The sequence below is a fragment of the Schistocerca cancellata genome, chromosome 9 (assembly GCF_023864275.1).
Source record: "Schistocerca cancellata isolate TAMUIC-IGC-003103 chromosome 9, iqSchCanc2.1, whole genome shotgun sequence".
Taxonomy (NCBI): Eukaryota; Metazoa; Arthropoda; class Insecta; order Orthoptera; family Acrididae; genus Schistocerca; species Schistocerca cancellata.
In genome coordinates, this window is record NC_064634.1 from 25,710,604 (window position 1) to 25,736,650 (window position 26,047).

At 38.7% G+C, this 26,047-nt stretch overlaps 1 protein-coding gene across 1 annotated transcript in view; it reads right to left on the reverse strand.

Annotated features, from left to right (window-relative positions):
* LOC126100119 (IST1 homolog) overlaps positions 1 to 26,047 on the reverse strand; it is a 50,835-nt gene that overhangs the window by 5,555 nt on the left and 19,233 nt on the right. The window contains exons 2-6 of the mRNA XM_049910650.1: positions 17,043 to 17,175; positions 16,815 to 16,958; positions 16,531 to 16,701; positions 4,808 to 4,996; positions 4,533 to 4,601 (exon numbers count right to left, since the gene is read on the reverse strand). Coding sequence (XP_049766607.1) covers positions 4,533 to 4,601; positions 4,808 to 4,996; positions 16,531 to 16,701; positions 16,815 to 16,958; positions 17,043 to 17,175 — 706 coding nt within the window. The remainder of the gene's footprint in view (positions 1 to 4,532; positions 4,602 to 4,807; positions 4,997 to 16,530; positions 16,702 to 16,814; positions 16,959 to 17,042; positions 17,176 to 26,047) is intronic.

The window sequence follows — 26,047 nt, forward strand, 5'->3', positions numbered from 1 at the left end:
TTGATAATAAATTCAACTGGGAGGAGCACACCACAGAACTGCTGAAGCGTCTTAACAAATCTCTGTTTGCAATGGGAATTTTGTCAGACATAGGGGATATAAAAATGAAAAAGCTGACATAATATGCTTACTTTCATTCCATAATGTCATATGGCATTATTTTTTGGGGTAATTCATCAAGCCAAGCTAAAGTTTTCCGGGCACAAAAACGTGCAGTAAGAATTATATGTGGTGTGAACTCAAGAACATCCTGCAGAAGCCTGTTTAGGGAACTAGGGATACAAACTACAGCTTCCCAATATATTTATTCCTTAATGAAATTTGTCATTAAAAATATATCACTTTTTCAAACCAACAGCTCAATTCATGGAATCAATACTAGAAATAAGAATAATCCTCACAAGGATTTAAAGTCACTTAGTCTTGTACAAAAAGGTGCACATTATTCAGGAACACACATTTTCAATAACTTGCCAGCAGCCATAAAAAGCTTAACAACCAATGAAATTCAGTTTAAGAGAAGCCTAAAGGATTTATTGGTGGCCAGCTCCTCCTACTCCATTGATGAATTTCTTAGTAAAACCAACTGATTTGTATATAAGTACAACATAACTTCTGCACAATTTCAGTGCAGTAATGTGTTCACTGAAAATTTGTGTGTGTGTGTGTGTGTGTGTGTGTGTGTGTGTTTGTGTGTGTGTAAGTATAATCTAACTTCTGCACCATTTCAGTGCAGTAATGTGTTCATTGTAAATAAGTATTACAGTAGTTGTATTACATGTTTATTACCTTATAAATAAATAAAAAACTTTTTTATTTTAAATTCAGTGCATTAGTATTTGTAAAATGACTCTTAGCGTTCATTAAAAAATGACGATCATTCCACTTGGGACCTGTGGAATGGTACATTAGCTTATTTGTCATGTATTATTGTTTTTCTGACATGTTCCACATCCTGGAGGACCTCCTCACTATGGATCAATTGGAATGAAAGTAAATCTAATAATCTAATCTGAGGTTACTATTAATATTGTCTGCAAGGTCATTAATATACAACATGAACACCAAGGGCACCTACATAGCAAAAAGTCCTCAAGTCACAAATTTCACGTGATATGCCACATGGTTGTACTTTTGACAATAAGTGTAGGTGTTGTACTGACTCAAATGCTTTATGGAAATCAAGAAATACTGTCTCTACTTGACCGTCCCTATACAAAGCTTTCAGTATGTCATGTGAGAAAAGTGACAGTTGGGTTTCAGATGATTGATGTTTTCAGTATCCATGCTGGTTGGCACAGAGTAGGTCATTCCGTTTGAGATACCTCATTATGTTTGAGCTTAGATGATGTTCTAAGATTCTACAACACATTGATATCAAAGATATTGGACAGTAGTTTTGTGGTCACTTCCATTACCCTCCTTCTCGACTTGTATGACCTGTGCTTTGTTCCAAGAACTGGGCACGATTTTTTTGTACAAGGTATCTATGACAGATTATAGTTATAAGAGGGGCTAACTCAGCTGAAAATTCAGTATAAAATCTGATAGGGATTGCATCAGACCCTACAGCTTTGTTCAGCTTTAACAATTTCAGCAGTTTCTCAACACCACTGACACTAATATTTGTTTCAATAATCTCTTCAGTGGTAAGAGGATTAAATTGGGGCAGTTCTCCTGAGTTTTTCTTTTTAAAGGAACATTTAAAATTGGTGTTATGCATTTCAGCTTTTACTTTGCTAGCCTCAATTTCAGTTCCTATCTCATTCACTAGGGACTGAGGACTAACTTTGGTGCCACAAAAAGCCTTTGCATACAAGCAGAATTTCTTTCGGTTTTGTGAAAGATCATTTGACAATATTCTGCTACAATAGTTACTGAAAGCTTTATGCATTGCCCTCTTGACAGCCAAATGCGTTTCATTCAGCATCTCTCTGTCTCTATCCCTAACTTTGTTTTACACCTATTACACAGTGATCTCTGTTTCTTTACGAGTTTTTTTTTTAAAGTAACTGTATACTATGCATGGTCCATCCCATTATGAACTGTTCTACTGGATATGTATCTATCCAGTGGATGGTCAATTGTTCTATTAAACTTGAGCCACAATTCTTCTCCATGCTCCTGCCCTGTGCTGGAAGCTTCAGGTTCCTTATTGAGATATGATAACAATTTTTTTTTTCTATTTTACTGTTCATATATATCTTTCTGCCTTGTTTTAGTTGTCCTTTGTACTTTGGTAACCACTGTTGCCACAACCATGTAATGGACACTGACACCAGTTTCGATGTGGACATCCTTCATATCTGCAGGACAGTCATGAGATCCCAACAAATGCGAGTAATAAACCAGAATAGTAAACCACAGTCTCAATAGGCCATGATCCCGCTGCTGCCAAATAGAGACACATGCTGGTAGCTGTTTCACCTTCTATCTTCTCACAAACAGTCAAAACTGAATTAGTTGGTGGTGAATCTTCAGGTTTGTATGTTCACTGTAGATAAAATTTTGGTTCTGGAATACACACTTCATTGTTTTCTGATTGAAGAGTATTTTCTGAACATGAAACGCAATGTGCGATATTTTCTTATATACGAGGGGCATTTGAAAAGTCTGTGCAAAGTCCGAGAGACGGCACCACCGGCGCGTATCGAGGTCATGTTTAGTTAGTAGCATCATTGGAAAGAATACACACCAAGTTTCAGCCATATTGGTCTACTTCTTTGTGTTTAGCATTCATGTGAATCAAGGAAGTCGAGTGATTGTCAAAAAATGGCCGAAAAAGAAACACATCAAGAGACTAAAGAGAAGCTTGATAAACACTACGGTGACTCTGCACCTTCGATTAGAACAGTTTATAAGCGGTTTCAAAATTTTCGTAGTAACCATATGGGCACAAGTGATGCTGGAACATTCTGGATGCCCTGTGGAGGTTACGACTCCAGAATCATTGATAAAATCCACGATATGGTACTGGATGACAGAAGAGTTAAGGTGAGTGAGGCTGTGGGCATCTCGAATGAATGGGTACATAATATTTTGCATAAACATTTGGACATGAGAAAGCTATCTGCAAGATGGGTTCCGCGATTGCTCACGCTTGACCAAAAATGGAATCGTTTGAAGTGTTGCAAGGACTGTTTGCAGCTGTTTAGGAAGAATCCGCAGGACTTTAAGCATCGTTTCATCACTGTAGATGAAACATGGATACAATAATATACTCTGGAGACCAAACGACAATCTAAACAATGGGTTACCAAGGGAGAATCTGCACCAAAAATGGCGAAGACCATTCCTTCGGCCAGAAAGGTTATGGTGACTGTCATTTGGGATTCGCAAGGAATAATCCTCATCGACTATCTGGAAAAGGATTAAACTATTACAGGTGCATATTATTCATCATTATTGGACCATTTGAAAACCAAGCTGCAAGAAAAACGCTGGTGATTGGACCGCAAAAAAGTCCTTTTCCATCATGACAATGCACCAGCACACACCTCAGCAGTTGTGGTCGCAAAATGAATGGAAATACGATTACAACTCGTTTCACATCCCCCCTATTCTCCAGACTTGGCTCCCTTGGACTACTATTTGTTCCCCAATATGAAGAAATGGCTGGCGGGACAAAGATTTTATCCAAACGAGGAGGTGACCACAGCTACTAATAGCTATTTTGCATACTTGGACAGTTCCAATTATTTGGAAGGGATCAACAAATTAGAACAGCGTTGGACAAAGTGTATAAGTCTAAAAGGAGACTATGTCAAAAAATAAAAAAGTTTTCCCCCAAACACATAAGTAGTTTTTATTTTTGCACGGACTTTTCAAACGCCCCTTGTACAGAGTGCAGATAACGGTACTTCCACTTACTTTGAACAGTTGTACTGAAATGTTAATCATTTGCATATCTAAGCATGTAGTATGCTTCATACCAATTGGTTGGTTGTTGCATGCCACCTCCATAGTGTTACAGTTTTAAAGGCTCGCACTTTACTGTGCATATCTATTACTTTGTAAAAGAATTTATCATCAATTATACGAAACACTGAAGCATTCTTTCTTGATTTCCACACCACTATTGCCAATAATGTTGATAGCAGTACACGGCGAAGGCAGAGCTTATAGCCTCTGCACTATTCCTCTTCCTATGGAAATCTATGAGCAGGGTGATACTGACTTCCACTGGTCTGCACTATAAAGTTAGCAAATAAAAGTGCTCACATGGCACTCTGAAATATTGTGTGGTTACAATTAAGTTTGTAATATGCCTTCAATGTCCTGTTCATCTTCTACAACAACAACAAAAATAGCTTGATAGTTTCCAAACATAAAATGGAAACTAAGCACAGGCAACCCCCGTCACCTGTGGGTGACTGCGAGGTACACTTCAAGGTTACAAAATTAAACAAGCTTTTGTGTTTCAGTTCCTTTCTGGTATCTTTTACACACACACACACACACACACACACACACACACGAAATCTATCATTTTTAAGGCATCAACCATTTGATTTAGCTTAATAAACATTTACCTGTTTGTTCTGGTCTGGTAAATCAGGTGGGAAGCTGAAGTTATATGGTGGAGGTAAGTCAGTTTCATCCTGCAAGAAGATACATAAATATAAGTTAAAGACTGAATATGCAGTTCAATCTTAAGTCTGTGACTATAGTAAGATAGAACAGTAAAATAAAAGGAAAAAAGGAATGCATTAAAAACAATTTATTTTCTCAAAACAACATAGAAAGTATATTCCTATGTTTATTGATTAAAAGAATAGCTGTGTTGCCATAATGAAAAACTACATACCTTTATGCTGTTGGTAGCTGTATTTAATGTCTTGGCATCAAATGAAGCGGAAGAAGCAGAAGGTGGAATATTGTATGAGAAAGGAGCTCCATATGGTGTGCTGTTTGGTACTGGAGGTGGTGGACTTATGAATCCTCCTGCAATACCACCACTTGGTCCACTAGATGTTCCACCAGAAGGAGGAATGTTCTGCACAAATAACATCTTCATTGTTAAGGTTTATAATATTTAGCTGATAGCTACAGCGAATTCTTGTACATACCGAAGAGTATTATCCATACATGATGCAACCTACACTAACATCTTGGGAAAATTACAACGCAAAAGTTTACAAGGAGTTCTGTGACTGGACTGAAGTTGGGAGTATTAATTACATACCGCACAACACACAAATGATAGTGATTACAAAACTGTAGACTACTGCAAACTTACAGTATTACATATGGTGTTAAGTCCCCACACACTACAAACACTGTGGCCTGAATATATTCCCAGGAAATCATCTTTGATACCATTTCTACGAGATACCACAAAGCATCAACAGTGGTTACTTGAGGACTCTGGAGAACAAGTTACTGAACATTCACATCTCAGATGTCTTGTATGTGTAGTGTATCAGGTGACTGTAAAGAAGAGAAGCACTGACCTTTGTCATTCTTCGAAAAGGCTTGCACATTCCTCATCACATGTGGTTAGGAGTTATGATGTGAAAACATACCTAAAAAGCAGACAGTACATTGGAACTAAAACCTCCTTGATGTAGCATTTGCTGCTCACTACATTACATGTCTGTCCATCATATCAATCAACAACTGACTGTGACCACTGGAATAATGTGTCGCATTATCCAGAAGCAAGAATCTCCTGGAAACACTACTTTTTTTCACTTAGCTTACCAGCACAGAAATCAGAGTAGTTAAAAACATCAAATGGCATGAAAGGGGTTAAGAAGGAAGTGAGAAAGGGTTGTAGGTTGTACCCAATCCCCAATGTTATTCAATTTGTACACTGAGCAAGCTCTGAAGGAAACAAATGGGAAATTTGAAAAGGGAGGTAAGAGTTCAGGAAGACACAAACTTTAAGAAGGAACTGATAATTTCTTGAAAAGAGACTACATAAAAAAGGCTAAAAGAATGTAGTTGAATTAAATCAGGCGATGCGAGGGGAATTAGATTAGGAAATGAGACACTAAAAGTAGTAAATATGAGTTTTGCTATTTGGGCAACAAAATACACACAATCAAAAAAAGTTTTCCATCACCCTTGTTCTCAGAACTCCTGAACATAGATGTTGACTGTGGATATTATACCACAGACACAATCTCTTTGACTGTTCAGAAATGTAAATAACCATGCACGAGCAACGCCTGTTAGACAGAGAGGGTCGACAGCCGATCAGTTCCAGTCATTCCACCAGGAAGGAGGTACACGACTCATGTTAAACTTCCTGGCAGATTAAAACTGTGTGACCGACCGAGACTCGAACTCGGGACCTTTGCCTTTCGCGGACAAGTGCTCTACCAAAGCACGACTCACGCCCGGTCCTCACAGCTTTAATTCTGCCAGTATCTCATCTCCTACCTTCCAAACTTTACAGAAGCTCTCCTGCGAACCTTGCAGAACTAGCACTCCTGAAAGAAAGGATACTGTGGAGACATGGCTTAGCCACAGCCTGGGGGATGTTTCCAGAATGAGATTTTCACACTGCAACGGAGTGTGCGCTGATATGAAACTTCCTGGCAGATTAAAACTGTGTGCCCGACCGAGACTCGAACTCGGGACCTTTGCCTTTCGCGGGAAAGTGCTGGTAGAGCACTTGCCCGCGAAAGGCAAAGGTAAAGCTTCTGTAAAGTTTGGAAGGTAGGAGACGAGATACTGGCAGAAGTAAAGCTGTGAGGACCGGGCGTGAGTCGTGCTTTGGTAGAGCACTTGCCCGCGAAAGGCAAAGGTCCCGAGTTCGAGTCTTGGTCGGGCACACAGTTTTAATCTGCCAGGAAGTTTCATATCAGCGCACACTCCGCTGCAGAGTGAAAATCTCATTCACGACTCATGTTGTCTGTAGTTCAACCAAGCCTAGACGGTCAATACCGCGGTTTGATCATGTCCGCATTGTTATTTTGTGCCAGGAAGGGCTCTCTGCAAGGGAAGTGTCCAGCTGTCTCAGAGTGAACCAAAGAGATGTTGTTCGGATATGGAGGAGATGCAGAGAGACAAGAACTGTTGGTGACATGCCTTGCTCAGGCCACTGCAGTGGATGACCGCTACCTACGGATTATGGCTTGGAGGAACCCTAACAGCAATGCCACCATGTTGAATAATGCTTTTCGTGCGGCCACAGAATGTCAAGTTACGACTCAAACTGTGCGCAATAGGCTGCATGATGCTCAACTTCACTCCCAACGTCCATAGCGAGGTCCAGCTTTGCAACCACAACACTATGCAGCATGGTACAGATGGGCCGAATGGACCGCTCAGGACTGGCATCATGTTCTCTTCACTGATGAGTGTCGCATATGCCTTCAACCAGACAATCATCAGAGACGTGTTTAGAGGCAACCCGGTCAGGCTGAATGCCTTACACACACTGTCCAACGAGTGCAGCAAGATGGAGGTTTCCTGCTGTTTTGGGGTGGCATTATGTATCGCCGAAGTACACTGCTGGTGGTCATGGACGGCGCCATAACGGCTGTACGACACGTGAATGCCATCCTCTGACCAATAGTGCAACCATGTCGGCAGCATATTGGCGAGGCATCCGTCTTCAAGGATGACAATTTGTGCCCCCACCATGCACATCTTGTGAATTACTTCCTTCAGGATAATGACATCGCTCGACTAGACTGGCCAGCATGTTCTTCAGACATGAACCCTATCAAACATGCCTGGGATAGATTGAAAAGGGCTGTTTATGGACAACGTGACTCACCAGCCACTCTGAGGGATCTACGCCAAATCACTGTTGAGGAGTGGGACAATCTGGACCAATAGTGCCTTGATGAACTTGTGGATAGTATGCCACAATGAATACAGGCATGCATCAATGCAAGAAAACATGCTACTGGGTATTAGAGGTACTGGTGTGTACAGCAATCTGGACCACCACATCTGAAGGCCTCGCTGTATGTTGGTACAACATGCAATGTGTGTTTTTCATGAGCAATAAAATGGGCGGAAATGATGTTTATGTTGATCTCTATTCCAATTTTCTGTACAGCTTCCAGAATTTTTGGAACCGAGGTGATGCAAAACTTTTTTTGATGTGTAATTCATGGTGGCCACAACAGAGAGGATATAAAATGCAGACTAGCAGTAGCAAGAAAAGCTTTTCTGAAAAAGAGGAATGTGTTAATATCTGTTATCAATTTAAGTGTTGGGAATTCTTTTTTGAAAGTATTTGTCTGAAGTGTAGCCTTGTATGGAAGTGAAATGGGGATAATAAGAAATTCAGACAAAAGAGAACTGAAGCTTTTTTAAATGTGGTGCTATAGAAGAATGCTAATGTTTAGGTGGGTAGATTCAATAATGTAAGAGAAGATACTGAATTGAATTGAGGAATTTTTTAAAGCATAACTTGAAGGTGTGGGTGATAGGGCACATCCTGAGGCATCAAGGGGTTGTCATTTCTATAACAGAAGAAAGCATGAGGGCTAAAAATTACAGAGGGAGACCAAGGGATGAATACAGTGAACAGGTTCAAACTGATGTAGGCTGCAGCAGTTATGCAGAGATGAAAAGGCTTGCACAAAATAGACTAGTGTGGAGAACTACATCAAACCAATCTTTGGATTGAAGATAACGACGATGACGACGACGACAACTACAGATACCACTTGTCTAGCCTAAGGCGGAAAACAGTACAGCTGACCAGGTGGTGATCATCCTTTGCTGTCACCACATGCTCACTTATCACTGTCTATGACTTTTCTATCCACTGACTTCTTGCATCAATTCTGTCATAGCAACATGAATTGTACAAGCAAAAATGGCCAGTATGCCAATACCTTTGAATTATTTGAATAAATTAAAAATGTCTAGATGTTTCTATTTCCTATGTTTAGCTGAGTCCTGTAGCATCTAAATTATGTATATGGGAACAAATTACAGTGAACTGAATGGAAAGTGGACAGTATTGTCAGAAAATTTATGAAGGAACTACAAGTACTGAAAAAGTTTTCTATTTCTATTGTTGGTATCAGATCAGTAAAGGGAAAAATATTAGTTCCAAGCATTGTACACAAAAAAACAACTGTAATGTCTTTTGCTGCAGTATTTTCCTTGCTTCAACAGCAAATCAACATTGTTTCTCAGACTCACATTATGTACTAGTTTGACAGCGAACAGTAATATAAAGTATTTACACTTATATTGCCTTTCACCTACACCATAAAAGCAGAAAAATAACTTCATGACTTGTATTAAAATATGTTTTTTTTTCCCTACTGTGGCCAGAAATTATTGCAATCCACACAAAACGCTGTAGACATAAATTAGTAACTAAATTAAAGCTATTTGATGATTAAGATATAGCCTAATCCTCTGAAACAAAGTGGAAAGAACAGTAACTGTGGGCTGGTTTCAGTAATTTGTATTTTCAATTGGTATTTTTAAGTCACAGTTAAACTTACCCAAAACAGTTAACATTTAAAACATACCAAGCAATTCTTTTCTGAAGCTTCAATGTACAATATATACAATTTGAGCTTCCTACAATAAAATTTCACTTCCCCTTATACACACATTTTTTTCAGTTTCACCCCACTGAACTAAAACCAAGTTATTACGTTATTTAAGGTACTAAAGAATTGAGTTGTCAGGAATACTTTCTGTTCCACTACCTTCAATCAGGACAGAAGTATGACACTCCCTGGCAGATTAAAACTATGTGCTGGACCGAGACTCGAACTCAGGACCTTTACCTTTCACAGGCAAGTGCTCTACCAGATATAGCCTTGCCCGTGAAAGGCAAAGCCCTAAGTTTGAATCTCAGTCTGGCACACAGTTTTAATCTACCAGGACGTTTCATAACAGTGCACTCTCCGCTGCAGAGGGAAAATTTCATTCTGAAAACATTCCCTAGGCTGTGGCTAAGCCACGTCTCTGCAGTATCCTTTCTTCCAGGAGTGCTAGTTCTGCAAGGTTCGCAGAGGAGCTTCTGTGAAGTTTGGAAGGTAGGAGACGAGGTACTGGCAGAATTGAATCTGTGAGGACGGGTCGTAAGTTGTGCTTGGGTAGTTCAGTTGGTAGAGCAATTGCCCGCGAAAGGCAAGGGTCCCGAGTTCAAGTCTCGGTCCAACACACAGTTTTAAACTGCCAGGAAGTTTCACATCAGCACACACTCTGCTGCAGAGTGAAAATCTCATTAATGGAGATGTAGTTCCCACATACTTTTAATCCTGCCAAACTTATTGACAGATCAATCAATATAACCATGCGTACATCTGGTGTGGTCACTAGGCGCAGTGTGGACATTGTTGTTACCTACAGTCGATGTTTGGCTAGCACATGGATTTGCTTGCTACCTAATGTGATACTTTCTTTGCTTACCATTCAACTGACAACTGTGTTTTCAATGATGAACTGACAGAATGTGGGTGCGTGGAAAGATAACATGGTTCACAATGAAGTGCTTTCCAGTCAAACCTACAGCCAGCGTTCTGCTGTACTAATGTGAGTGTTAGTCAACAAACTTCAGAGTACTGTAATGGTGAAGAGTTCTCCAGCTTCGGATACATTGCTTTCTGATATTTTCTTGTAAATAATCTGTGGATGATAAAATTCATATTGTTAAAGAAGCAGATGTAGAACATACATCTTTCTTTCTGTCCTTCACAAATAGAGGTTTTACTTCTGCAAACTTCAACACATAAAAAAAAAACACCTGTTTGATGGTTTGTTGGTTATTGGAGTTAAGAAGAGTTCTACTAAGTTACGTAGAGATTTAATTACTTTTGGAAGCATCCCATACCTACTAAAAGTTTGTGTTTAGTGATAATATAACATTTTCAACATATCAATATGAACTTCCTTCGTCTGAGAGACTTGGTCAAGTCCAAAGTGATTTACTTTAATTACATTAGATTACTTTAACATGCTACATCAGCATCAGCCTTAACTACATTTACAAATAATTCACCAAAGCATTCTGATATTTCAGCTGGGTTTACAATAATTTCAGTTCAAGTTTAATCTATGAAACTAATGCCTAATTTTTGATTTCGCAACAGTCCACAATACCATACATCTTATTTTTATGTCTTAAAATTAATCTAATACTTGCCACTCTATGTAGCACCTTCAAATGCATTTTTATAACATAAGACATACTAAATTTAGGCAGAAAGGTTTCATTAAACATATCTAGAAAGCTACCTAAGAATTTGTCCAACTTATTACTAAAAATGAACAAATTTTCTTAGTTGAGGTGAATTTTTCCAAAATTATTCTTGTTTGAAATTTTACGACTTGTTTCTGGCAGTTCAATGAGCAATGTTAAGTGGACTGACATTCCTAAATCTAAACAATTTTTTTAACATTTTAATAAAGGTAATTGGTTGAAATATAGTCAACAACATTTCACTGACAGCTTCAGAGGCTTTTACTCTCAAGTTATATTCTTTTTCTTCTTATAGCAAACTTTGATGTGCTACTGATTTTGCTTACAATACTGGTGTTAAAAGATACAAGTTGTTACTATATTTTTCTTCCTTTTATTATTAAGGGCTTAAAGTAAATATTGTCATGTAATCAGAAAATTTTTCTTGCAGCCTTCTTTAGTATTCTGTAAACTGAATCTAATACACACAGTTTATCTGCTGACTTAGGTTTGCTGCTGAAAATTAATTATCTTGCTGTATGCACATTATATACACAATTATTATACGAGGGTCACTCCAAAAGAAATGCACACTATTTTTTTAAAAAATCCATCTTTTAATCTACATGTTTGAAAGTTTTACAGTGTGTAGATACATCCTTTAGGAACAATATTTTCATTTCTCCACATAATTTCCTTCCCTCTCAACTGTCTTACACCATCTTGGAATCAGCGCCTGTATACCCGCACGGTAAAATTCTGGACCAACCTGTTGGAGCCACTGTTGGGCAGTGTGCACAAGGGAGTCATCATCTTCAAACCTTGTTCCACAAAGAGAGTCTTTCAGTTTTCCAAAGAGATGATAGTCACATGGAGCCACGTCAGGACTGTAAGGCGGGTGTTTCAGTGTTGTCCACCCGAGTATTGTGATAGCTTCCATGGTTTTTTTTGACTGACATGTGGCCGTGCATTGTCGTGCAACAGCAAAACATCCTGCTTTTGCCGATGTGGTCGAGCATGACTCAGTCGAGCTTGAAGTTTCTTCAGTGTCGTCACATATGCATCAGAATTTATGGTGGTTCCACTGGGCATGATGTCCACAAGCAAGAGTCCTTCAGAATCGAAAAACACCGTAGCCATAACTTTTCCAGCAGAAGGTGTGGTTTTGAATTTTTTTTTCTTGGGTGAATTTGCATGATGCCACTCCACTGATTGCCTCTTCATCTCTGGTGAAAAATGATGGAGCCATGTTTCATCACCTGTCACAATTCTTCCAAGAAATTCATCTCCACCATTCTCGTACTGTTCCAAAAGTTCGCTGGATACCGTTTTTCTTGTTTCTTTGTGAGCCACTGTCAACATCCTGGGAACCCACCTGGCACAAACCTTTTTTCACGTCAACACTTTCAGTATTCTGCAAACACTTCCTTGTCCCATTCCACCATAGTGTGACAGTTCGTTCACTGTGATGCATCTATCAGCAGTCACCAGTTCATTAACTCTCTGCACATTGTCTGGAGTGTGTGCAGTACGAGAGCTGCCGCGGCGAGGACAATCCTCAATACTGCCGTGCCCGCTTTCATCACGTAACCCGCTTGCCCACCGACTAATTGTACTGCGATCGACAGCAGAATCTCCATACACCTTTTTCAACCTCTTGTGGATGTTTCCCACTGTCTCATTTTCACATCACAGGAATTCTATGACAGCATGTTACTTCTGACGAACATCAAGTATAGCAGCCCTCTTGAAGACATGCTGTGACGATGCCAGTCATGGGAACAGGTTGAACTAAGTTTGAAAACAAGTGGGAAGGATGTATCTACACACTGTAAAACTTTCACACATGCAGAATGAAAACTGTATTTTTACAAAAATAGTGTGCATTTCTTTTGGAGTGACCCTCTTACATGGCAGTTAAAACTGGTTTGAACAAAAAGAGAGATGAAACCACAATAAATCTGTATTTTGGATTGGTCCCATAGGTTTTACTTCATGGTGTAGTTGGCAACTGAGTGCATGTGAAAGGATGTGATCCAAGTTCACAAGCCAGTCCAGCACATAGGTTTAACTTTTTAACTTGTCACAAATAACTAATGCAGGTTAGAGAATTCAATCTCACATTATCTCACATTACGTGTCAATCTAGCAAAGACTCTTTTATATTCATGTAGAGGAACAATTGGAGGAATAGGAGAAGGGGGTGGGGGTGGGGTGGGGTGGGGGTAGGGGGGGGGGGTGGGGGGAAAGAATGAGAGAATGACCTACTAATAACAAAAATTGACATAAATCATCACAAAACACTGTGCAAAAATTCCTATTTTCAGCTTGACAACATACTATAATAGAGTCAATACAGGAAATATTTACTCTGAAGCTCACTTTCATGTGCTTTGCACTTAGTAGTATCTCTAATTTTGTTGTAGACAAGATGCTAATTTATTTTGCAAACTTTCACTCCCCTGGTGCCTTACAGAATTAACTTCTACACAATGCAACTAAAACAAAGTATTTCTTCAGGTAAATGATCAATAATAATTTCAACACTTACGAATTCCAACCAGGATTTTCCAATGTTTGACAAGAATTTTGTTACAAATAGACAAATACATACCTTACAGAGTATTCTTCATGATCTTGAAATTGTTACACCCACTTTGTTATATTTGTTCCTTAAGTGTTATTTGCAGTTAATCAGTTTGAGTAAACTGTGATTGAAACAGCCACAATCAAAGAGATTAAGTGTTACACAGACTCTGAATCAATGTTTAAGAATCATTATGGAGTTCTTTATGTGGTACAAATATCTTAACAAGCTGCTGGCAGGCAAAGTACAAAATTATACATCTTTGCATATTCAAAAGAAAATTAATAGCCACATTTATTATTAATCAGATTTTCTAGACTCAAGAACTAAATATTCCTGTAAACGAGGTAATGCAAAACAACATCCATTGTAATAAGTTATTAATGTGAGTAGATAATCATTATTTGAAAAAAAAAAAAAAAAAAAAAAAAAAAAAGTGAAACAAAGAACACAAAGGACACGGTCTGATGTCAGTCTAACTTCACATGTGCATACACAATTGGTGGATATGTAAATGATTAGACAGCTGCAATTGTCTGTGACAAGTAGAACAGACGGCTGAGTGCATTAGCATTGTATGTATATGATGCTGTTACCAGATCTTGTACAGTATACAAGGGACATGAACAGTGTCACACATTTAGTAATCATTGTGAAGGACACAGAGATGCTGTGTATTTGTAGGAGATAGTGTTATCAGCACTTGACAAGAGTCTGGAAAGGGCCATACTGTGAGTCACCATTGGGCACTTGGTCTAATCAGTAGCCTGACACTGAACTGCAAAGGAATGTGGAGGAAAGCACACTTGCCATCAAGGTTCTGGTTGACCACGTCTGACCACAAGGAAGAACCCTCACATTGTACTTCAAGCACATTGCAACCCCTTCACAGCTATGCCTGCCACCCTAGAACAGTAATGGACTTCCTGAAACATTCTGTCATCCCACAGCCTTGGTTGGAGAGTATCAGCAGATGGAATAGCGAATACGGTCACACGTGTAAGCTGTCATTAACACCACAACACAAATGGCTGCAGATGGATTGGTTCAATGACTGGGAAGCAAGGAGTGCTGGTGAATGGCATCTCATTGTGTTCAACAATGAATCACATTTCTGCACTATCTCAGATGACCATCGTCAGTGAATATGGCAGTAGCCTGGGGAGACATTACTCCTAGCTTCACGATGTGGGGAGCCATCAGGAATGACTTCAAGTCACAGACAGCAGTGATTGAGTAACTGTGATGCCACAACACTATGTCATGGACTTCCCGTGTTCTCACTTATTCCATTTCATGCAATAGTACCATGGTGCCATTTCTCTACAGAACACTCGTCCACATGTAACACGTGGATCTATGAATTTTCTGCATGATGTTGAGGTACTTCCCTGGCCAGCAAGATCTTCACATTGTACTGAATCATATTATTTGTCTTTCCTTTTTTTTTATATATATATAAGCTATATGTAAACTGAATGAGCTATACATACAAAACACTGCCAAAAGTAAGTTAACAAGTTGTTTTGTGGCAAGGATAATATTTTGATGCATCGTTAAATACCAGTATGAAACAAAGTAAGACACATGCTCTTCAATTTAGTAATTCCTGTATCTTCACCCTTTGTTTCAGGAAGTGGTACCGTACGGACGTATGCTTTGATTCGCGATACGAGCATTGTTAAAAATGTGTATTTTACCAGTTCATTAAAAGTATTGTAAAAGGTTATTAGAAAAGGAATATTTACTCGCACGGTTATATTCACTCACCACGGAGATTCTGCATCAAGAGGTTCAGCGCAGACAAGAATAATTAACACTGTATCTGGAGGAGCATTCCTGCATTGACACTGTCACATTCAAGACTAAACACAATGGAATTAATGTGAAGGTTAATACTCAGACTTGATAGACATGCATTGAACTTGGTTTACTTGTACTAAAAATGATGTGCTTCGTGTGTTTAAGAACTTAATACGCAGATTGACAGTTTCAATAGTTGCGGTGATAATTTAGTACTGCACACTACTGGAAGCAGCAGTACAAATTATGTTTATTGACCTTGAATGTAATGAAATTCAAGGTCTGTTGATATTAATATCAGTTAAAGTTCACCCAAGATTGTGCACAGATTCACAAATTACCTTCAAAATTTTCTCAACTATTCTTTCCAATCAATTTTCCCAATTATTAATCCATTTCCATTTCCACATGCCTATTCAACCGGACCATCTGACGTCAACTTTGTTCCAGTGCCAGTATCCAGAATATCAAGGACCAGTCAATAACAGTTGTAGACCAGTCTGCTCCAGGAGAGGATAAAAAGGCCTTATTAAACCTTCCTCAACGAAATCCACGCATGCATCCAGGCCAAAGGGGCTGTAAAGTGGGCTCGTACTGTCAAGTTCTTTGTAAATTGACTATTTTCTAATCACTGTAATAACCAAACATACCCTCCCAATCTGTACGGTTTTAGTTTGTTTCTTCCATGCCTTCTGGATGCTTCACATTTTTCCTCAGACAGTGTGTTAGCCAGGCAGCTGTATATCGACAACAGACCCCTGACATAATTGATAACTGAGTGAGAAACGATCTTCTAATGGTTTTTTCCTTTATATTTTAATTATAATCCATGTAAGTTGAAAATATAAACACTTATGTGATTATTTGTTATTAATACATAGTATAAAATTAGTTTCCAGCAGCTAATAAATTAAACATTTTGTATGCAAATTACACGAAAAATTGTATCAGAGTTAAATATTTATTACTGAACACAAGATATTATGGTTAATTTACTGTATTATTCTATCACAAAACATACCGGATAACTGAAAGGCTTCATGTTAGATGGTGGAGGCAAAGGAGGCTGAGGAAATCCAACAAATCCTGCAGGTTGTGGTGGTACAGATGGACCCCCTAAATTATTTTTATCTGGATCAATATCAATAAGCAGTGCATCAACACCAACTGGTCTTAAATCTTCCTCCATGACCTGTCAAGAAAGCAGCAAGTTTCTCTAATTACTCAAAATACTGGTCTGCAGAGCACTTACTTCACGATCTTTTATTTTTATTTTATTTTATTTTTTACAAAGGCTATACTCACCTGTGGATCTGGTTGGTATTCAATGTCATAATTCTTTGCTATTTCAATTAAATACTTCTCAACAAGGAGCTTCGGTGGTGACTGAACACTCATCTTGTGCTTCAGCTTTTCTGAAATTGTGCTAACTGCTTCTTCTCGGCAAGCCTGATTACATAAAAAAGGTTGTTTACATCACAAATATTTGACTATCCACTTTCTTGAGTATAAATATGATAATGTGAAACTTACATCTGCATATTGTCTTCCATATTTTGCACTTAACTGTTCAGAAATGACTTTCAGTTCGCTGATATCAGTTTGCATTCTTGGAGCAACCCATAACAAGCTTGATATTGCTTCTGAAAGGCCTTCATCTAGTGTCCTACAAGAATCAAAATGATGGCCATTAGTAAAAGTGTGTGTGTGTGTGTGTGTGTGTGTGTGTGTGTGTGTGTGTGTGTGTGTGTGTGTGTGCGCACGCACAATTTCTTTGTGTAAAACAAACAGAAAATGTTAATGACAAATACAATGTGTTGACGTGTATGGAATGATAATGGCAGTTAAATTGTTTAATAACTTATTTCTGTGAGTCAAACAGTAGAAACAAGCACTAAAATAAATATAAAACTTAAAAAAACTGAAAGTTACATTCACAGAACAGATACCTATCAACAAAAATAATCAATCCTTGAAAATATAACACAATTAGATAAAAAAAAATCTACTCACCAAGTGACGAAGTGACGGCATGAGTAAACACACAAAAAGTTAAGGAAACATGCAAGCTTTCAGAGTAAGTGGCTCCTTATTCTGGCAGAAGCATTGAAGAGGAAGGGGAATGAAGGAAAACGACTGGCAAGGTTTAAGAAACGGGGAGAGATGCGAGTTACAAAAAAGTCGGCTAAACCACTGGGTCAAAGAACATTTGCAGGATGGAACAAGTAGAAAAGACGGATTGCGGATTGTTAGGTGCTGCACAGAATGAGTGCTTATCATTGAAAGACAGGGTAATAAGCAAAACAGAGATTACTGACAGAACGTAGTGGAAGTGTTAATAAGAGCAGAAAGCAAGGTGTATTAGGTCTGTTCAAAAAAATTCTGGAACATACATAATTTTGAGCTAATGGTGTGTTGGAGTGAGTTGCGGTTGGCATCCCCACACATCCATCTATGTTTAATGTGTAACTGCCGGAAGTTTCATTGTTGTATATCTGTTAGTTATTTTCAGTGCAGTATTGAGTAGAACGTTGTGTCAAACAGTTTGCAAATTTCGAAATGACAGAGTTAGAGGAGCAAGACATCTACATTAAATTTTGTGTAGAACTTGAGAAAACCTTTACATAGACACAATAAATGATGCAGGAAGCCTACAGCAATGAGTGCTTAAGCCACACTCGGTTTTGTGATTGGTTCACACAGTTTAAAAATGGCTGGATGGAAGTTAAAGATGACCCTCGTACAGGATGCCCTTTGATTTCTTCTGATGACACTCATGTGAGTAATGTCAACAAAATTGTGCATGAAAATTGAAAACGGACTGTTGACAGACTGCAGTAAAATGTAACATTTCAGTTGGATCAAGTCATGAAATCCTGGAACAGCATCTTAGAATGCATCACGTTGCCACCATGTTTGCCCCACGGCTCATGAGTCAAGATCAGAAAGACCTTCACCTTGTAATCTGTGAAGAGCATTTGGATCATACAAATGAGAATGAGATGTTCCTTAAGAGAATCATAACTCGTGATGAGATGTGGATCTATGGTTATGATGTAGAGACCAAAGTTTTTTTTTTTTTTTTTTTTAAAAAAAAAAGCTCATCAGCTCAGATCAAATGTCAAAGCCATACTGATAGTAGTTGCTTTGATTTTCAAGGATTAGTTTATCATGAATTTGTGCCCACAGACAAACAGTTAATCAATAGTACTATTGGGACATGTTGCGTCGTCAGGAAGAAAATGTGAGAAGGGAGCGGCCTGAAATGTGGCAAGACACGTAATGGCTCTTGCATCACGAATCACGATAACGCACTCGCACGTTCATCCCTGTTGATGTGTGAATATTGCACAAAAAACGAAACCACTGTGCTGCCTCATCCTCCATATTCTCCAGACCTGGCCCCAGCGGACATTTTTTTGTTTCCAAAGTTGAAACTCTGTTGTAAGTATAAAGATTTGCAGTGACAGATGAGATAAAAGAAAATCCACTGACAGCACTTCATGCAATCCAGCAGTCTGCTGCTGGAAGTGGAAATGGCATTGGAAGCAGTGTATCAATTGTGGAGGAGAGTATTTTGAAAGAGACCATGCACAATAAGTAAAAGGTAAGCACGGAAAAATTCTGTGGACAAAGTTCCACAATTTTCTGAACACATGTTGAATTATATGTTTTAGAGGCACACGGGTGAGGGTGAGGAAAAATAGACAGGTCAGGAAAGAAAATATCAACTAAAAAGATTGCGAAGAAAGGAATAGTTCTTTCCAGTTATATTTCCCTAACTTTTAGATGAGTTTTTTGCTGTGACTGCTTGGTGAGTATAGACTTTTAATCAATCCAGTTATAAAAAAATATAATCACATTAGTGAAACGCATTTTGCAGTGCAGAATGAGATAAGCAAAGGACTACTGAATGAAGTCATCACTAAAGTAATTTTAAAAATTTTGAGTTAGAACTGATGGCCATAACTTACCTTCAGGGGGCAAAATATTTACTACTGCAAAAACAAAACACACACACACACACACACACACACACACACACACACACAGAGAGAGAGAGAGAGAGAGAGAGAGAGAGAGAGAGAGAGAGAGAGACTAGTTTAGCTCCTCACAGAGGAGAGAGGAATCAGCTGGGGATGGTTAAAAATGAATGGCCGAACATTCGGACCACAGGATGAGGAGAAGGCTGAGGAGAGAGGTCAGTGTACAATTATATGTTCATATCAGTAGTACTAAAGATTTTGCTTCCTGATGGTAATAGCTGGCCAGCATTTCAATCCCATAGTTTTATACTTTTTCAAATGATTTTTTTTATCTGTTACAAATAACCATTAAAGTAACTGGCAGTTAACGCTCTCTGGAGGAACAGCAGTATAATGAATATATTCTTAAAACTATGCAACGCCTTTTATATAAATTACTCCATATGTTAGTAAATAAGCTAGTAACAGAAGGAGTAAGAAGAGTATACAATGGACATTTCTGCTCATATGTGTAACATCTGGTACAAAATGTTAGTTATATCATAGACAGCAAATAAAACTAATTTTTTGGTGACTACATCTCAGAGCAAGACTGATCTGTAGCATAGCCTGAAGTCTATCTGAAATTCCTTCTTCATGTCAACATTCTCTGAAGAGAATTTTTAACTTTCTCGACTTTATACTATTATATCTATACCCAGTTCCAGTAATAAACTGCCCTTTTAAAAAATTAGTACAAATGAGTTTACTAAATCAGATTAAATTTCACATTAATATGCTGTTGTTGTTGTGGTCTTCAGTCCCGAGACTGGTTTGATGCAGCTCTCCATGCTACTCTATCCTGTGCGAGCTTCTTCACCTCCCAGTACCTACTGCAACCTACATCCTTCTGAATCTGCTTAGTGTATTCATCTCTTGGTCTCCCCCTACGATTTTTACCCTCCACGCTGCCCTCCAATACTAAATTGGTGATCCCTTGATGCCTCAGAACATGTCCTACCAACCGATCCCTTCTTCTGGTCAAGTTGTGCCACAAACTTCTCTTCTCCCCAATCCTATTCAATACTTCCTCATTAGTTATGTGATCTACCCATCTAATCTTCAGCATTCTTCTGTAGCACCACAGTTCGAAAGCTTCTATTCTCTTCTTGTCCAAACTATTTACCGTCCATGTTTCACTTCCATACATGGCTACACTCCATACAAATACTTTCAGAAATGACTTCCTGACACTTAAATCAATACTCGATGTTAACAAATTTCTCTTCTTCAGAAACGCTTTCCTTGCCATTGCCAGTCTACATTTTATATCCTCTCTACTTCGACCATCATCAGTTATTTTGCTCCCCAAATAGCAAAACTCCTTTACTACTTTAACTGTCTCATTTCCTAATCTAATACCCTCAACATCACCTGACTTAATTCGACTACATTCCATTATCCTCGTTTTGCTTTTGTTGATGTTCATCTTATATCCTCCTTTCAAGACACTATCCATTCCGTTCAACTGCTCTTCCAAGTGCTTTGCTGTCTCTGACAGAATTACAATGTCATCGGCAAAACTCAAAGTTTTTATTTCTTCTCCATGGATTTTAATACCTACTCCGAATTTTTCTTTTGTTTCCTTTACTGCTTGCTCAATATACAGATTGAATAACATCGGGGACAGGCTACAACCCTGTCTTACTCCCTTCCCCACCGCTGCTTCCCTTTCATGTCCCTCGACTCTTATAACAGCCATCTGGTTTCTGTACAAATTGTAAATAGCCTTTCGCTCCCTGTATTTTACCCCTGCCACCTTTAGAATTTGAAAGAGAGTATTCCAGTCAACATTGTCAAAAGCTTTCTCTAAGTCTACAAGTGCTAGAAACGAAGGTTTGCCTTTCCTTAATCTTTCTTCTAAGATAAGTCGTAAGGTCAGTATTGGCTCACGTGTTCCAGTATTTCTACGGAATCCAAACTGATCTTCCCCGAGGTCGGCTTCTACTAGTTTTTCCATTCGTCTGTAAAGAATTCATGTTAGTATTTTGCAGCTGTGACTTATTAAACTGATTGTTCGGTAATTTTCATATCTGTCAACACCTGCTTTCTTTGGGATTGGAATTATTATATTCTTCTTGAAGTCTGAGGGTATTTCCCCTGTTTCATACATCTTGCTCACCAGATGGTAGAGTTTTGTCAGGACTGGCTCTCCCAAGGCCGTCAGTAGTTGCAATGGAATGTTGTCTACTCCGGGAGCCTTGTTTCGACTCAGGTCTTTCAGTGCTCTGTCAAATTCTTCACGCAGTATCATATCTCCCATTTCATCTTCATCTACATCCTCTTCCATTTCCATAATATTGTCCTCAAGTACATCGCCCTTGTATAGACCCTCCATATACTCCTTCCACCTTTCTGCTTTCCCTTCTTTGCTTAGAACTGGGTTTCCATCTGAGCTCTTGATGTTCATACAAGTGGTTCTCTTATCTCCAAAGGTCTCTTTAATTTTCCTGTAGGCAGTATCTATCTTACCCCTAGTGAGATAAGCCTCTACATCCTTACATTTGTCCTCTAGCCATCCCTGCTTAGCCATTTTGCACTTCCTGTCGATCTCATTTTTGAGACGTTTGTATTCCTTTTTGCCTGCTTCATTTACTGCATTTTTATATTTTCTCCTTTCATCAATTAAATTCAATATTTCTTCTGTTACCCAAGGATTTCTACTAGTCCTCGTCTTTTTACCTACTTGATCCTCTGCTGCCTTTACTACTTCATCCCTCAAAGCTACCCATTCTTCTTCTACTGTATTTCTTTCCCTCATTCCTGTCAATTGTTCTCTTATGCTCTTCCTGAAACTCTGTACAACCTGTGGTTCTTTCAGTTTATCCAGGTCCCATCTCCTTAAATTCCCACCTTTTTGCAGTTTCTTCAGTTTTAATCTACAGGTCATAACCAATTGATTGTGGTCAGAGTCCACATCTGCCTTTGGAAATGTCTTACAATTTAAAACCTGGTTCCTAAATCTCTGTCTTACCATTATACAGGGTGATTCAAAAAGAATACCACAACTTTAGGAATTTAAAACTCTGCAACGACAAAAGGCAGAGCTAAGCACTATCTGTCGGTGAATTAAGGGAGCTATAAAGTTTCATTTAGTTGTACATTTGTTCACTTGAGGCGCTGTTGACTAGGCGTCAGCGTCAGTTGATGCTAAGATGGCGACCGCTCAACAGAAAGCTTTTTGTGTTATTGAGTACGGCAGAAGTGAATCGACGACAGTCGTTCAGCGTGCATTTCGAAAGAAGTATGGTGTTAAACCTCCTGATAGGTGGTGTATTAAACGTTGGTATAAACAGTTTACAGAGAATGGGGGTTTGTGCAAGGGGAAAAGTTCTGGACGGCCGAGAACGAGTGATGAAAATGTAGCACGCATCCAGCAAGCATTTGTTCGCAGCCCGGGAAAATCGACTTGCAGAGCTAGCAGAGAGTTGCAAATTCCACAATCAACTGTATGGAGAGTCCTACGAAAAAGGTTAGTTATGAAACCTGAACGTCAACTACCCGAGGCGATGGATCGGCCGCCAGGCAGCCCGTGACAGAGCATTTCATCACTGGCCTCCTAGAAGCCCTGATCTTACCCCCTGCGATTTTTTCTTATGGGAGTATGTTAAGGATATGGTGTTTCGGCCACCTCTCCCAGCCACCATTGATGATTTGGAACGAGAAATAACAGCAGCTATCCAAACTGTTACGCCTGATATGCTACAGAGAGTGTGGAACGAGTTGGAGTATCGGGTTGATATTGCTCGAGTGTCAGGAGGGGGCCATATTGAACATCTCTGAACTTGTTTTTGAGTGAAAAAAAAAACCTTTTTAAATACTCTTTGTAATGATGTATAACAGAAGGTTATATTATGTTTCTTTCATTAAATACACATTTTTAAAGTTGTGGTATTCTTTTTGAATCACCCTGTATAATCTATCTGATACCTTTTAGTATCTCCAGGGTTCTTCCATGTATACAACCTTCTATCATGATTCTTAAACCAAGTGTTAGCTATGATTAAGTTGTGCTCTGTGCAAAATTCTACTAGGCGGCTTCCTCTTTCATTTCTTAGCCCCAATCCATATTCACCTACTACGTTTCCTTCTCTCCCTTTTCCTACACTCGAATTCCAGTCACCCATGACTATTAAATTTTCGCCTCCCTTCACTATCTGAATAATTTCTTTTATTTCATCATACATTTCGTCAATTTCTTCGTCATCTGCAGAGCTAGTTGGCATATAAACTTGTACTACTGTAGTAGGTGTAGGCTTCGTATCTATCTTGGCCACAATAATGCATTCACTATGCTGTTTGTAGTAGCTTACCCGCATTCCTATTCATTACTAAACCTACTCCTGCATTACCTCTATTTGACTTTGTGTTTATAACCCTGTAGTCACCTGACCAGAAGTCTTGTTCCTCCTGCCACCGAACTTCACTAATTCCCACTATATCTAACTTTAACCTATCCATTTCCCTTTTTAAATTTTCTAACCTACCTGCCCGATTAAGGGATCTGACATTCCACGCTCCGATCCGTAGAACGCCAGTTTTCTTTCTTCTGATAACAACATCCTCTTGAGTAGTCCCCACCCGGAAATCCGAATGGGGGACTATTTTACCTCCGGAATATTTTACCCAAGAGGATGCCATCATCATTTAATCATACAGTAAAGCTGCATGCCCTCGGGAAAAATTACGGCCATAGTTTCCCCTTGCTTTCAGCCGTTCACAGTACCGGCACAGCAAGGCCGTTTTGGTTATTGTTACAAGGCCATATCAGTCAATCATCCAGACTGTTGCCTTTGCAACTACTGAAAAGGCTGCTGCCCTCTTCAGGAACCACACGTTTGTCTAGCCTCTCAACAGATACCCCTCCGTTGTGGTTGCACCTATGGTACGGCTATCTGTATCACTGAGGCACGCAAGCCTCCCCACCAACGGCAAGGTCCATGGTTCATGGGGGGGAGGATTTATATATAATATGCTACCCGATTTATATTAGCAACTAGCGGGAGTGAGTCTTTTGTTAATAATTCAACTTTGTAATTTTGTAATATGAATTGTGCAGTCATGTAGCATCACAATATTCTTGAAAATTTATTTCTCTCCTGTTTCTGAAAAGCTATGATGTTTATTCAAATAGCTCTGAGCACTATGGGACTTGAAATCTGAGGTCACCAGTCCCCTAGAACTTAGAACTACTTAAACGTAACTAACCTAAGGACATCACACACATCCATGTCCGAGGCAGGATTTGAACCTGCGACCGTAGCAGTCACGCGGTTCCAGACTGAAGCGCCTAGAACTGCTCGGCCACACTGTCCGGCTGATGTTTATTTATTATGATTATTTAAAATGATAGCTCTACTTGAGAGCAAATACTGTTCACAATATTTTATTCAAAATGATTTGTTTATAATTAACTAAAATGTAACTTCAATTGTTGTATTGTAAAATTCATTGAAATTGTATATGAAATTAAGTAAACTTTCCCAAACTGAATACCGGAACATGTAGAGCAATATGTGGCCCATTTTTTGATGTAAGTAACTAAAAATCATCTAATAACTTTTAATTGTTATTTTGTAAATCTTACATTTACCAAATGTATTCGATTTTTTAGTTTTATATAAAAGGAAGTGGCACATCAGCCACAAAGTCAGTCTCCATTATTGTCTTTCGGAGCCTGTCAGACGACCAATGTATATTCCATCAATGTACATGAAAATCGGCCACAATATAAACCACGCAAAGTGTTATACTCTGTGTTTTATTTAAAAATTAGTACAACAATGACACCAAGTTCTGGAACTTTCTGAAGCAACAACCCTCAAGGATATCAAAGTTGAGTATATCATCATATGAAACAGCTAAGTTATTATGTGAACTTTCATTAACTATGATTGAAATTTTTTAATTTTCACTCATCTTCATATTTGTGAATGGTGAAGGCGCAACCTATTACGTTGCTCTGATGGTATGATTGAAAATTCACTATTACCCCTGTCCAATTATAGACAGAACTAGAGAAACACGTTTTCTCACTCAGTGTCAGTGGTGATTAAAATGCTTCTCTCCCCTCATATATTTAAAGCATTTTAATATGGTGTTGATGAGCTGGGATATGTGTAAGTGTGTGTACTAATTTCTGCACTACATTTCAGAGTCTAAGTGTGATGTGTAAGAATCTAGTATTCGACAACAGTTGGGATAAGACAAAGTGTGGTGTGGCAACTTCTTGTCGGACAACATTTGTGGTGAATACAATTTTTAATTTTTTAATTCCTTTTCCTCAGACTATCATTTTCTTCTAACTTTTTTTTGTCATGTGACTGTTGATAGGCAGCACAAATGTGAAGTTGCAAGTGGCGATAATCTGGTTAGATAGGTCTATTTTCATGTGTTGTGCCCAATATTATTTTCAAATAAGGCAAGCATGGAAAATATTTATACAACTGGAGAGGTTTTATATACTCAACACATTCAATCGTCAACACCGGACCTGTAACAGTCATCCAAGGC